Source organism: Ursus arctos, chromosome X, assembly GCF_023065955.2.
Source record: "Ursus arctos isolate Adak ecotype North America chromosome X, UrsArc2.0, whole genome shotgun sequence".
NCBI classification, from domain to species: domain Eukaryota; kingdom Metazoa; phylum Chordata; class Mammalia; order Carnivora; family Ursidae; genus Ursus; species Ursus arctos.
Window position 1 is genome coordinate 97,972,563 of NC_079873.1, and position 14,776 is coordinate 97,987,338.

At 36.9% G+C, this 14,776-nt stretch overlaps 1 protein-coding gene across 2 annotated transcripts in view; it reads right to left on the bottom strand.

The window, feature by feature from the left end:
• Window positions 1-14,776, bottom strand: part of TENM1 (teneurin transmembrane protein 1) — a 759,525-nt gene that overhangs the window by 248,260 nt on the left and 496,489 nt on the right. For both annotated transcript variants that reach the window (XM_044391612.3, XM_057314228.1), the window contains 5 exons: window positions 11,025-11,224; window positions 9,564-9,774; window positions 4,939-5,040; window positions 3,399-3,593; window positions 140-340 (listed from right to left, as the gene is read on the bottom strand). In XM_044391612.3, coding sequence (XP_044247547.1) covers window positions 140-340; window positions 3,399-3,593; window positions 4,939-5,040; window positions 9,564-9,774; window positions 11,025-11,224 — 909 coding nt within the window. The remainder of the gene's footprint in view (window positions 1-139; window positions 341-3,398; window positions 3,594-4,938; window positions 5,041-9,563; window positions 9,775-11,024; window positions 11,225-14,776) is intronic.

Sequence of the window (14,776 nt, forward strand, 5' to 3'; positions counted from 1 at the left end):
ATACTAGCCTAGGAAATACTTGGAAGTCCCTCATGATCCATGAAGGCATATAGATCAGACTTTGAGAACTACCACCTTAAGGCAAAGACCAGTGAGGATCTGGGAGTGGAGGAAGGAGAAAGAGGTAACTTCAATGTACCTGTTGAGCAGTCAGATCCTGTCCACTTGGGGTCACAGCTGCACATTCCAGTGTCCAGAAGAAAAGTCCCGTGTCCTGAGCACTGCTCTTGACATATAGGAAGTGGGGTTTCACAGTTGACTCCTCCCCAACCAGTAGAACAGTGACATTCTCCTTTTACACAGATGCCATGGCTGGAACACATCGGGTCTAAGCAGTCCTCTGAAGGTGCCAAAAAAGGAGGAAAAAAGGTTAAAAGTGACCAGGTGTGGCCTGTATAGCTTAGGGTAATGAAACTGAGATACGCACACTGATTTCCTACTATGTCATTAATACTGTTTTAATTAGGTAATAAAATGTCTCATGCAAAGGCTGGATTCAAACCAGAAGATTATTAACACTTCAAAATATGGGAGGGTATCATAAAGGTTGCATCCTGAAATTAGAAGATGAAGGAAACTACACATCTGTTGTATAAAACTGTGAATAGTGTGTAGTACTCCCACACATATGGGTGGGTGCAACAGTGTGGGCCGTCAATAGGAATTCCTCAGCTTTGCAAAAAAGCCCAAGAATTTTGAGGGAGTCCTTCCTTGTCTTTTTTGAAACTGGAATCATAGCTCTAAGAAATGGCTTTCACTTGATGTGACTCGAGAAGAAGATATACATAGTAATTATACAGAGAATATAAAATAAGTATATAAAATATACAAATATACCATATATAAAAATATGTCTACAAATAGAAAAATATTTATATGTAAATATATAAAATATTAAAACATACATATCTTTTTTAAAGCTTAGATTATTAGGTATTAAGTAAGCTGACTGCTGTTGGGTGAAATCATACAATATAATGAATTTATTATAATCTTTCATTAATTTCTTGGAAGCACTGAAAATGCAACATTTGTAAACCTAATTTTAAAAATTATTAAAGCTTTTTTTTTCATGCCTTCTCCTTCCATCAGGATGCTGTGACGTAGTTTTCAACGTTTTAGAATATCACAGACGTACTTCTATTTGTCTCTGATTCTGTGAGTTCGGAAATTTTTGGACACATTCTAACAAAGCTATAAACTCGTAGGAGTAGATCCCTGTGTTTGCCTTGGGGAAAATTGTTTTATGTTTTTAATTGAGTGACCATTCCGTGGGAAAAAAAAAGGTTGATTTACAAATTTCTGCTCTCCGGATACAAATAGGATGAGACTAAAATAACTCCCCATAATGAGGATGTATGCTTTGAATTACTTCTCCAGGAATGGAAACGGACTAATAAAAACCTGCTTTCATTCGCAAGACTGGTCCAGTTTTGGGTGTGGCCTACAGTCTTGGAACAGAGTAAGCCTAACTAAGCATTATTATAATTAGTGCTATTGCTATTATAATTAACCCCAAACCTCAAGGTCATTAGCACAATGCTCTACTACCTGAGCTAACCAGCAAATAAATACTAAAAGGTACATCTAATTTGGTTTCGTTCATTATTTGGAGTGAGAGGGAAAGTCTAAAAGTACAGAATATTGTTTTAGAAGGAGGCCATTTTGTTATATTAAAACACAACAACTTTAACAAAGTAAGATTTAACTTAGTATAGTTTATTTTATTAAAAGGCCACCTTCAATGAGTAGGTAAGTCCCTTAAATCAGAGGCACAAAGTCATACGGCCAGCAGGCAGCCTCCACGACTGAGGTGAACTGGACGGAAAAAGCCCGTGTGTTGGGAGTGAACTGGGAGAAGTATCCAGTTTAACAGAAACTGCTGCTGCTTGGTTCCAGGTGATCGTCACCACGTAGGAACGAGGGCCCAGGGTTATCAGATTTTCCAGTTGTTCAAGAGACCCAAAAGAGAAGTTTTTATAGGACACTTCTCTATTTTTAAATTTTAGCAAATAGATCACATTAAACAAACAAACAAACAAACAAAAAACATTACCACCGTCACCACTGTGTGACCCAAACAAAACCGTCCATAAGCCCAGTTTAGCCTGTGAGTTTCCGGTCTGTGATGTTTGACTTAAAACATTTTTTTCTACTGTATTTGACAAATTCATCCTGTTAAATATGGTGAGCATTCTTCCTTGCTATCTTGGTTATTCTACAAATTTTCTTAGTGATCCCTAGAAGTGAAATGTAAGCTAAGCTATTTTTCTCCCAAATTTTAATTAAAAGGGTCTAAATTAATTAGGTCACACACTTTCATGGCAAACTGTAGAAGTTGTAAGAGATGCCACGTTTTGGTGAACACGTCCACATAACATCTGAATTTACAACTTAAATACAATGATTGAGGTTGGATCACCGTAAAAACAGTTTCCAGAGGTACTCTGGTGCCCTGTCTAGGCCCAGTGTCATTCAATGGAACAGATACAATCTTCACACCAAAAGTCTACTATTGCTAACAGGAGGTGGAAAGCTAAACTCTTGGAGCAGAATGAGATTAAACCCTTTAGAATGCTGTGTAATAGTCTTAATGAGCCATCTTTAAAAAGCAATTATAGTGCATTTTCAGCAGCCTCTTTCCTGAACAACAGTTGTGATGAGACCATCTCCCATGGTAATGGTTTAATATTATTTCTGAAATCAGTCTTATTTGAGGAATGTGGCATGAAAAAGGTCTGATTACTAGTAAACTTATTTTCCAATGTGTCTCTTTAAATGAGAAAACTATTGCCATTTCAAGCTATGTTTGTGCGTGTGTGCGTAAAGGTTCCTTTGGGGTGAATTATAATATAAAGGCACTGCCTTGAAACTCATTAGTGGTAAGCTGGCTTCCTTAGGCATGGAGGTCAAGTTTCAGCATGAGGTATGTAAAAATAAATAATATAAAGCAATGATAATAACGGTAATTACAAATCGCTCCCAAAGAAAACATTCAACGAAATGGTTCCAAATGTGCGTATATTATTATTTTTATCATGTGCTTTAAAGTAAGATGTAGCCTAATGTACCATGTAATAATGAAAGTATACGAATTAACACCTAATATCACCAATATGGAAATTCTCAAGTTACAAAATAGTGTTAGAAAGGAGGGGGAAAGCACCATTTTTCCTTACCGCTCTGCAAGTGTCACAGACACAGCCTCGTGTTAATATTAGAGACTGTCAGAAGAGACACGAACTCCCCCGACTCCAGCCCTCTGCTCCGTGTACTAAAGACATTGAACATTTACAGCTTGCAAAGACGACTTGCGTTTCTACTAGAAGCACACAACGACACTTGGACAGCTCAGTGAGAGAAAAGCCTGAAGCAAGAGACGAAAATGGGGCTCTGACCTTCCTCACATATTTCTCCTTTGTATCCTGGCACACAGATGCAGACTCCCATGATGCAGGTGCCGTGACCGAAGCATGTTGGGTCAATGCATTGCTCTTCTGGAACGTCGCACTCTGGCCCCTTCCAGCCATTTCGGCAGACACAGTGTCCTTTCTCGTATTCTCCATTCCCGCCACACAGCACAGGGCATGAATCTGAAGGTTGGCAAATGAACTTGTAGTGTTCTCAGAATGCTTTTAAAATCTCCAAAGGGGCAATTCTCTATTGATTCTTGTATAATATTGCAGGCAAAAATTTGTACTATTTCTGTCTTAGCCTTTATTAAATAGACACGTGATTGTGATTACAAATAGCATTTTTCCTCTTATGGGAGTGGAGTAAGGATAAGTGATAAAAATATAAAAATTATGTCAAGTCTTTGCTTTTGATCTTACCATACTCTTAAACAACTATTTATTATTATTATTATTATTATTATTATTATTATTATTATTTCAGGCTAGGTTTTTTTTTCTCTTATGTCTTTTCTCCCTCAAACAGATGCATGCTACTTTTAGAAAGAAAAACCTGAAAAATGTAAAATCTGATAAATAGCAGAGTTATTCATATTATAAAGTGTTATCTTTAAAAAGTTGTACATTTAAATAGATTTATGCTGGAGAGATGTCTACTCCCATGACACCTCGTGCAGACCTTTATTAGAATATTTACTCTGCTTTGTCACTGTTGGCTCCCTATTAAAACTATGGGCTCCTTGAGGGCAGGGCCTACATCTTCTGTCTCACTCAATTTTTAATACCAGCCATCATCTTTATTCCTAATCCCCATATTTGCAAGATCTATCGTGCTCCTGGCAAGCTAGCAAGTGCTATAGAATTCTCAGCTGAGCAGAATTTAATCTAAGGAAACTGAGCGCCTGGGAAACCTGAGATTAAAGTATTAGCAGACTGAGAACTGTAAGAATATACTGAAAATGAGCAGAAAGCATCTCTGCGGTAATAACTGTAAGCCTATGGGGAAACACGGTGTGAGTTACCTAAAGCTTTTCAAGAATTAAACTATGGGCAAGTCTAGGAAACTGTAAAGTTTGCCAAGTTTAACTTCTGACTTGCCAGTCTTTACTTTTTGAAGCTACCTCCCGGTTTGGTGGCTGCCTATCCCTTCGAGTTTACATGGGTGTGTGTATGAGCAGTTACAGACGACCTAGGTACAAATTCCACCTGTCAGGTAACCCTGACTATTTCACCTCTTTGAGGTTGTTTCTTTGCCCAATAAACTGGGATAACAGTAGATCTACCTCACCGGGCTATCACTGTAAGTATGAATCCGAAGAGGTAACGGAGTGTTCAGAACAGTGTCTGGCCGAGTAAGTGCTCAACTTTTGGTTGTGGTGGTGGTGGTGGGGGGGTGGATGCTGCTGCTGTTGCTGTCGCTGTCGCTACTACTGCCACTTCTCCTCTTCCTCCTATTGCTACTGATCCTGAGTTCTCAAATGACAAATATTTCCCTAAACCAACTGGAGTAACAGAGCAACATTACCTCTCGCACAGTCAGGCCCAAGGAATCCTGGAAAACAATGACAATGGCCAGAGATACACTCTCCATTTCCATTGCAATTGGTTGAACAGTCATCCATTATTTCTAGTAATAGAAAAAGAAAAAAAAAATGAGCAAACTTCCAAGCTGTAGTATCCTTAATTTTTTTTTTTTAATTCCAAGAACTCTGGGTTTGTAACAATCTTGCCCTCTGCTGTCTTGGAGTGCTTACTATTTAAAATCAGATGGCAAAGATTTTTGTAAGATGTCACGTGCAGTACCAAATTATTAAAAGGGCCCTGGAATTGCTGAATTGGCTATTCGAGAGTGAAACTAAAAACCAACCTCATCTCTAAAGTGCATAAAGGGTCTAGATGAATTGTATTCTTATGAGACGTTCACGACAAAGCTAAAAATGTCCTGGATTAGAGGACATTTCTCAAAAGCAAAACAGGCTTAAAATTGCAACCCAAAAGACTCAGTCTACTGTTTATTTTTCAAATTTAGGTTGTAGCAAATAAAAAATTTCTTCTCTAGCATCTTACAATGTTTAATCTACCATCTTGACAGCTTAAATATGATAATCAGTATTTCATTTTCATTAATAAGTGACAATGGAAGGCTTTTAAAGTAAGTGTTCATATTAAATTCACCACCACTAAAAGCATTAGAACCTAAGTATTTTGTTGAGAAATGCTTTCTTGACTGTAAATGCTTATCAGTTCTCTGCCACTAATTTCCCTTCAATCCATTCTGAGAGAAGAATAGGTTTCGGGGGAATTGAGAAGGCTTTGAAGGGGTCCATAGGTAGTTCTGGTGACATGACAATGTGCGGTGCGACAGAACTTTGATAAGTCTTGTGGTAAGTAACTTGGCTGAAAAGGTATGAAGTTATACAAAAGTCAGACTCTGACAATGACAATAATTATTTCTAGTTTAAAATTGTATTTGAGTATAATAAAATCAAACTCCAAGTCCATGAACTATTATGGTATGTGTGCTTTCTTCTTTCAGTTTTTTTTTTTTTAAACTGTCTTCTCATTACTGCTTCTGGAAGTTTTCCATACTTAGCATTCTTGGATTCAAAGTTTTATATTCTGGCCCATTAAACTCATACTTCTCGTATGTACCAGTTTCTCCTTTTCAATCCAAATTATCCACTTCATCTAGTTTCACTTGCATAAGCTATTTCCAGTTAGAAGGAGATATTCTAGGAAGTGGTCTTGGCATCTTCCACTCAACTATGAGAATTTATAATGAGGGTCAAGAAATAGCATTTCTTCAACTGTGGCCTTCTGACCAGGGGTATCAGGAGGATCACCTGGAGCACTTAAAATGCAGATGCCTAGGCTTCATTCCAGATCTACTGAAGCTGAAGGACGCAGCCCAGTGATCCACATTCTAACAAAAACCCCAGGTGACCCTGTAGACGGTCACCGCCTTAAAGCACTGAGAACCAATGCTTCAGAGAGTAAACTTCCACGGTTAGACAACTTCTGATCTAGACTTGGAGCTCGGCCGTGGGTAGAATAAAAGTGAGAGGAAGAAAGCGGTATCTAGTTTATTCGGGGAATTCTTAGAAAGCTGAGAATGAATCCAGTGGCTGTGTGGAGAGCCACCTTATTATCACTCGGAGGACATTCTTCTTCTCAACCCCGTGTGAATACATCAGATGGCTCTTTGCAGGTTTATGATAATCTGTCCTCCGATCCCTGTGTTTGAAAGCAGAGCTGGAGAAGAAATTTATGTGTGGCCTTTACTGAACTATGACGGGTCTGGCAGGAATGGAGCCACCGATTTTTAACTTATTAAAACATTAGTTATTTTCATAAATCATTTATTTAGCAGGTCATTATGAAAAGGCACAGAGTTTTTTTTTCATTCAGAGATGGAACAATCATTTCTCTACTTTCTATATTATACATCTTTCTTGTACAAGCAGTAGTGGCACTTCTTAGATCTACATTTGGATTTCCCCTGCCCTGGAGGGTTAATAGGAGGCCACGGAGGACGCTTTCAAAGGCAAATGTAGTTGAATTCAATTTCACACTGGCTCCTATTGACAACTTTATGGAAGCGGGCTTGTGGGAACGTAGCTATTGTAGAAAAAATGTTTAATAAAGTTTGCTATCAAAATAAATAAAAATCCCTCCATCTTATTGACTTATCTAAGATCTGTCCCTGGGCCCACACTGCTGCACAGAGCTCAACACCAGCAATGCAAGCGAGAAGAGAAGGCAATATAGGGGGTTCTGGAAGCTGCCACCTCCACCAGGTATGAAAGAGACACTGGGAGGAGGATGGCTACAGCAGGAGCACGGAAGTAACCACAGGTGAAAAAGAATGTGATTTTCTCTTTACGTTGGCCTCCGTGAAATTTTGCCTCCTGTCTTTTTAATCTTACTTCAGAATCACTTCCTTGACGGCAGTTCATTAGACTTGAGAAGGATTTTAAAGTTCTATGCATAAAAGTCTGTTCTTCTACAGTCTAAAGCCCCCTGGTATCTGCATCCACACTGATGATGGGTTTTGCTTCTGGCAGGTTTTCTTAAGGGAGAAACTAAAGGTAATGAATAGTCTGATGGAATAATTTTGGTAAAAAGGGCCTGGGCTTTGGAATCAGACATACTGGGTGTCTCAAATCTCAATTTTGCCACTTGCTGGCTGTGAGAGTCTATCAGATTATTTACTCATTCCAAGCCTCCATTTCCTTATTTATTATATAAATATCACTACACCTATGCTATCAGCGTTGTGACAAGAATCAAACAAGATAATTGAATGTAAAGCATTTGGTACAGTGCTTGGGGGCAGAATGGCACTCCATAAATGGTATATATTATCATGTTACAGAGCAGGTTGGCTGAGATTAGGGGATATTGACAACTCTGTCTATACTACTGGAAAATAATATATATTAATATAGGCCAGTGGCTAGCCTGTATTAGTCATTCAATAAATGTTGGTTGTTAATACTGTCTTGATCCTTATTAGTAGCAGACCAAATACAGTTAAGATCAATCAACTGATTCTAACATTATCATGAAAGAGAGAATGAGCAGCATTTAGCATAGTTAAATTTATACAAAGCTTAAATTGTTTAAGCAAATATATTAGCCTCTTTTTACTATAATTAGGATAAATTATAAAAGCATAAAAAATGAATGGGGAGAATTTAGAGTAATAACCTAATACCTTTCGTTTTTTTCAGAAATTTACTTGGATTCTCTTCAAGTGGAATTGCAGGAGAAGTGTTTCTGTTGCTTCAGGAGAATTAAAAAAAACTGACTAGCATAAGGAAAAAGCAAACACTTTGTTGCATATGATACTGACAGCTTGATATCCGGATAATAGGAATTCTACCTCAAAGGTTAGCTTCTTTTGGGGAGGAAGTAAGGGAGGGGAAAAAACTTCAAGCATGTTTCTGGGTCTATTGATTTTTGAAAGGTTAATAGTTGGGTTAGTGTTTTAACTTGAGCTTAGTGGTAAGGATAACAGGAAGGGAGAAAATCTTCACAAATATTTTAGATCTTCTAACTGCTTGATTTCTTGGGAGAAACTTAACTTCTCATAACTCATTGGCAATTGCATTATCAAAACTGGGCCTTGACAGAAAAATATCATGAAAGGTGTATCTATTAAATCTGCTCCATTGAGCCTGTGAGCGTTGCAAAATAGTGTCATGACTTAAAATATTTTTTTTCTAATTTAACAAATACATTGTCTTTTGAAGATATAAAATCACTGAGTTTTTCTCTAGGGGAAAAAATCGTCAGTGCATTTTTATAGCCTTTCTGATTACTTTAGAGGAAAGTTTTGATAATCTTATGGCTGGAATACCATTCTCTACTGACTCAAGGTCTTCAGCATCAAGTAAAAATAGAACGTAATTGCTCTAAAGAGCAGATGGTATATCTATTAACAGTCAACACATCTTCTTAAACATATGGTTGAACAGGTTAACTAAAGGATAAAGTGGTGAGAGTTGTATAGAAAACTGACAGCTGTAAAATATTTTCTCTTCTTTTAAAAGACGTGTTTTAGGAAAATTCACACAATAAAATACTGTGTCTATGAGATGTTTCCCCTCAGGGCTAAAAAATTCTAAAAGAAAGGGCTTTGAGTGACCCAAGTTATTGTCCCTAAGACTCTTCTCTAAATATTAGGTTGTATTTTCAAGGCATAATGGTTCTAGAACCAGCTGTTCTAAAGAAGAACTGGACTGATGCTAGTTTTTCCATTTTGAGACATTTATCCGCCTCTCCTTTTCTAATGGCTCTTGAATTAACAGAGATTCTCTTGCTTACTCCCTCTTTCGTTGAAGTTGTTCATCTATGCAGCCCTGGTAATATTATTATCCAGGTAATTATTCCTGTTGAAAACATAAAAAAGGTACATGGCAAGTGTCCTACAATAACAGCAAATAATGGAGCATTTAAAAAATCTTAACCAGCATTTAAACAACATTAATGACAACAATAATATAAGCCTTTCTCATAGTGACCTATCTTGAATAATGACTTTAAAGCAGAACGAGCAATGAGTTTAAACAACATCTGTATCACTTTAATCACTATCTGTTTCTAGAACTATACTGTTAATTTAAAATCATAGTCAAGGCAGTTTACCAATTGCTGTAGTTAACACGAATACTTGCTCCATTTTTTTTCCATCATTGTAAAATGCCAGATACCAAGGCCCTTGGTCCATATACTCTATGAAACCGGTCTCCTGTAGTGAGGTTAAGATCAGGTTCCGAGGGGAGTGTTGGGTATCATCAGAGCCCTTGGAGTCCTGCTTGACCAGTTGTTTTCCATCCATCAGTTTTACAAAATCAAACTGGAACAAATACACACACAAATATGAGCCACTACTTGTACTTCTAGACTAATGAACAACTTTAACTTCAATTGCCCTATTTCATACTTCATACTTCTTTGAGGTAGGCAAAGCAAAAGAAGTTATTTGTTCTTAAGCATACTTAAACACAAAAGTATATTACTAATTCTGAAAAAAAAACCCACTATATTTATAAATGTCATAAACCTCTCAGTTTTGGAGTATTCAAAATAATTGTCTAAAAATAAGTAAACCAAGAAATAGAAAAAAATCTGATTTAGTATTAGGCAAGAGAATTTTGATATTTTACTAAAGTATCAGATAAAAGATATTCGAAACCACACATTACCCTCAAAAATGTGACCATGATCTTCTCTACAAATTCAAGAGTTTTACAGTTTTTAAAACAAGTTAACAGTCAAAAATTTGAGAACATTCATTATATTTTACTACCTTTGTGGTAGCATATTTAAATATTCAAAGGACCCCCTCCTTTTTTCCCCTAATCAGTGGACAAGCGCATGGCACACATTTCCTTGGACATTTTTTTAAGAGTCACATTTGAATGGCATTCTAATTCCCTGCCTATTCCCATCCAGAAGGTAATGTCTGGACTACAGTCATATCTGTTGGAGAAAAAGCAATCCCCTGATGGTTATGATTCCTTACGCTACTTCTTAGATGGATCAGGGCCCCAAGTGGGTTCATGCAAGTAAGAGATAAGGAAAAAAAAAAACGAGGGAAATCAGGTGGCTAACATTTATAGAAGGGCTTTGTAAACCATTGAGGTTTTACATATTTGAGTTATTATTAACAAAAACAAGAAAAATTTCTACCTGTAAGATAAAAACCTCCCTTTTAGACTCATTTCCTTTATTGATTTGCATTTTTCACTGGGACAAGGGGTCAAGGCCATATGGAACCAGCTAAGGGGGTGTGGACCCAAAAACTAAGTAAGATGAGGGGGCGGGGAAAGCTCATGATCATCCTGTTTCAGAAAACAGAATTCAAGTTTTAAGAATATCTTCTTAAACTTTCTTTTCTGAATTTGCTCTGCTAAATGCTATTGCTTTTTTCTCAACGTCATTTCTTTTTCATTTGTTTGAGTGTGATTAATTCGGGTATTTGCCCATTACAAACATTGTCTACCTTTATCTTTGGCTCCCACATACTTTGCGAGTCACGAACCCTGAACTATTCATCCCACCACCCTCTAAAAGGGTCAAGAAAATACCTGTAACATCAAATACCTGAGTGTGTGTAGGTGGAATGTTTCTTCTGCCATAAATTCCCAGCAGAGAGTCCTTGGCTAAAGAAATATTGAATTTCAGATATATAGGATGGTGGATAGTAATCTGGAAACGCCAGAATAAGCCGGGCGGAATGGTCTGCATGACCTGTGCACCAATGTCAACTTCTCCAGTGTCTATTGCCCGTCCCTTCTGAAACACTGGTTTTAAAGGTAAAGAAAATTGTACATAATATTAATCTTAACTTATAAAGCAATGGTTTTTAGTTTTTCAGCACAAATACATCAAAATGACTTACTAAGCTCTTTCTCCCTTCCTACCCTACCCATATTTCAAGGCCTTACCCAAATCAAATAATCTTCCAAGAAGCCTCTTCCTTCTCTTGAACTATTATTGCATTTATTTCCATCATTTGATTCATTTTTTAAAATAATTTTTATTTTGTTATATTAGTCACCATACAGTACATCCCCAGTTTTTGATGCAATGTTCCATGATTCATTAGTTGCGTATAACACCCAGTGCACTATGCAATATGTGCCCTCCTTACTACCCATCACCGGCCTATCCCAATCCCCCACCCCCTCCCCTCTGAAGCCCTCAGTTTGTTTCCCGGAGTCCACAAAGAACTTCTCAAACTCAATACACGTGAAACATTTGATTAACCACTATTTACTGAGCGTGGTCTGGGTAGCTACAGGACATACAATGATGAACAAGATGTAGTTCTTGCTCTCAAAGAGCTTTGAATATATGAGAGGAAATAGGACCAGTGCACAAATAATCATGTTGTAAAGGAAAATAAGTGCTCTAGGTATTCAAAGGAGTAAAGGTTATTTGGTTGGAGGATACTCCTCATTCTTAGCTGTCTCTATGCCCTTTATCTTTATTTTTCTTCTTAGTACTTATCACCCCCTAACATACCATGTCTTACTTGTTTATTGCCTATTTTCTCCCAGTAGAATATTAGTTCCATGAGGCTGTGGCTGTTTTGTTCCTTCCTTTATCCTCAGTTACTAGAAGAATGTACGCAAACAGTATGTTCTCCATACATATTTATTTAATGCATGAATGAATGAATGAGAAAAGGGTATTTATGGGAAGTAGTATTGAAGATGGGCCTTAAAGGAGGGAGAAGATTTCAACAGAGCTGTTCAGAAGAATGTTCCACAGGAAAGGAACACTTTGTACCAAAACAAAGAGGAGAGAAACTTGTAAAGCTACGGTGTACGGTATGTGTTTATAGAGAGGAACAGTTGCAGATAGGGCTGGAGGGAAATGATGGCATCCTAGGGCCTTGAATGCCAGTCCTGAGGGTTTACTGAGTAAAGGATGGAAAGCCATTAAAGGTTTTGAAGAAGAGAGGAAATATCTGGATACATTAGAAAGACTGATCTTGAGTCAGAAGGTAGGATGATTTAGAGCACGGAAACACAAGAATAATAGAGAATTATGGAGCAATAATTCAGGTGAAATGACATAAAGATCTCAATTTAGGGTGGGCTCAACAGTTCACATGGGATAAGTCCATTCCAGTCAACTATAAAATAAACAAGTGGAGCTATATCAAACTAGAGAGCTCTGCACAGCAAAAGAAACAATCAATAAATTGAAAAGGCAACCTACAGAATGGGAGAAAATTATTTGCAAACCATATATCTGATAAGCTGTGAATATTCAAAATATATAAACAATTCATGTGACTCAACAGTAAAAAAGCAAATATTCCAACTCAATAGCAAAAAAAGCAAATAATCCAATTTAAAAATGGGCAAAGGACTTGAACATTTTTCCAAAAAAGACATACAGATGGCCAACGGGTATATGAAAAGGTGCTCAACATCACTAATCATTGGGGAAATTCAAATCAAACCCATAATGAGATATCACCTCATACCCCGTTAGGTTGGCTATTATCAAAAAGATAAGAAATAACAATGTTGGTAAGGATGTAGAGAAAAGGGAACCCTTATACTCTTATATACTATTGGTGGGTATGCAAAATGGTACAATTGTTTTGGAAAACAGTATGGTAGGTGCTCAAAAAATAGAACTACCATATGATCCAGCAACCCCACTTCTGGGTATATATCCAAAAGAACTGAAATCAAGATCCTGAAGATGTATCTGTACACCCACATTCACTGCAGCAGTACTCACAATAGCCAAGATAAGGAAACAACCTAAATATCCTTTGATGAAAGAATGGATAAAGAAAATGTGATGTGTGTGTAATATACAACATATAATACGTATATAAAAACACTCCATTGTGTGTATATATGTATGTATATATACCCACACAGCAAATATTATTCAGCCAAAAAAAAAAAAAAGGAAATCCTGCCATCTGCAACAACATGGATGAATCTGGAGGGCATGATGCTAAGTAAACTAAGCCAGACAGAGAAAGACAAATACTGCACGGTATCACTTATGTGTGGGATCTATAAAGAATAAGAGCCAATTTCATAGAAACAGAAACTAGAATGGCTGCCAGTGCTGGAGGGAGGGGGAAATGGGGTGATGTAGGTCAAAGGGTACAAATTTTTAGTTTTAAGAAGAGTTCTGACAATCGAACATAGAGCATGGGCACTATAGTTAATAACACAGTATTATATACTGGAATGTTGTTGAGAGTAGATCCTAAGCATTCTTACCACAGCAAAAAAGTTGAGTATATGAGGTGATGGATGTGTTAATTATCTTGACCTTTTTAATCATTTCTACATTGTATAGGTATATGAAATCAGCATGTTGTATATTTTAAATATATACTATACTTGTCAATTTTTCCTCAATAAAGTTTAAAAAAATCACATATTATTGAGGAAGTATAAAACTGGGTTATCCTAAAGAGTGACAGAAATTTCAATGAACTTCAGATTATTATGAATTTTAAAAATCTTATTGTACTTTCAAGCATAAATCCTAAAAAACAAAAATTTATTTTTCAAACTAGCATAGAGAAAGTAATACTGAGATAAAAATAATTTATCTAAACTAAGGCAAGAAAGGGAAGGCACAGACTAGATGGATCAATTAGAAAACATAAAGAAGATGGAAGATAAATCATAATAAAATAAAGAGCAATAAACTAAATGCTTATGTTAAAAGGTAAGAGTCATCACTCTGAATTAAAAAGTAAAATCTGAAGACATATATTTTACAAAAAATATATTTAAAATATAAAGAGACTGATTTATAATAATAAAAGTTATTTTCTCAAAGAGAAAAAAAGAAAGAAGACAATGTACAGGAAGATTATAGCCCGGCGCTTCTCAAACCTGAATGTGCTGAAGGCAGGGTGTCTTGCTAACACGCAGATTATGATTCAGTAGGTCTGAGGTCAGATATTTCTCACAAGTTCCCAAGTAATGCACATGCTACATGGTCCACAGCCTACACATTGAGAAGCAAGGTTCTCAGGGCACTGGGATGCTAGGTATGGCAGCTAAGGAAGGGTCAAAACTGACCCTATGGTCGTTGAGTTTGGGTGACTCAGACAATGCCAGTAGCAAAAACAAGAAACCTAGAAGGAGCTGGTTAGTGTGAGAAGATGTGGAGTTTCAACAAGCAGATCTTTATTATTTATTGCCGTATTTTCTAATTATTTCCGATGTGCTAGTTTACTCTCTGTTTCTGTAGAATTCTCTGTTAAGTGGTGGTGGGGAGGGAAAGGATAGAAGAGGAGGGGCAAGAATTAGTTTGCCTTGGTTTTAAGCCACAAGGATCACACTTTAAGAGGGAAA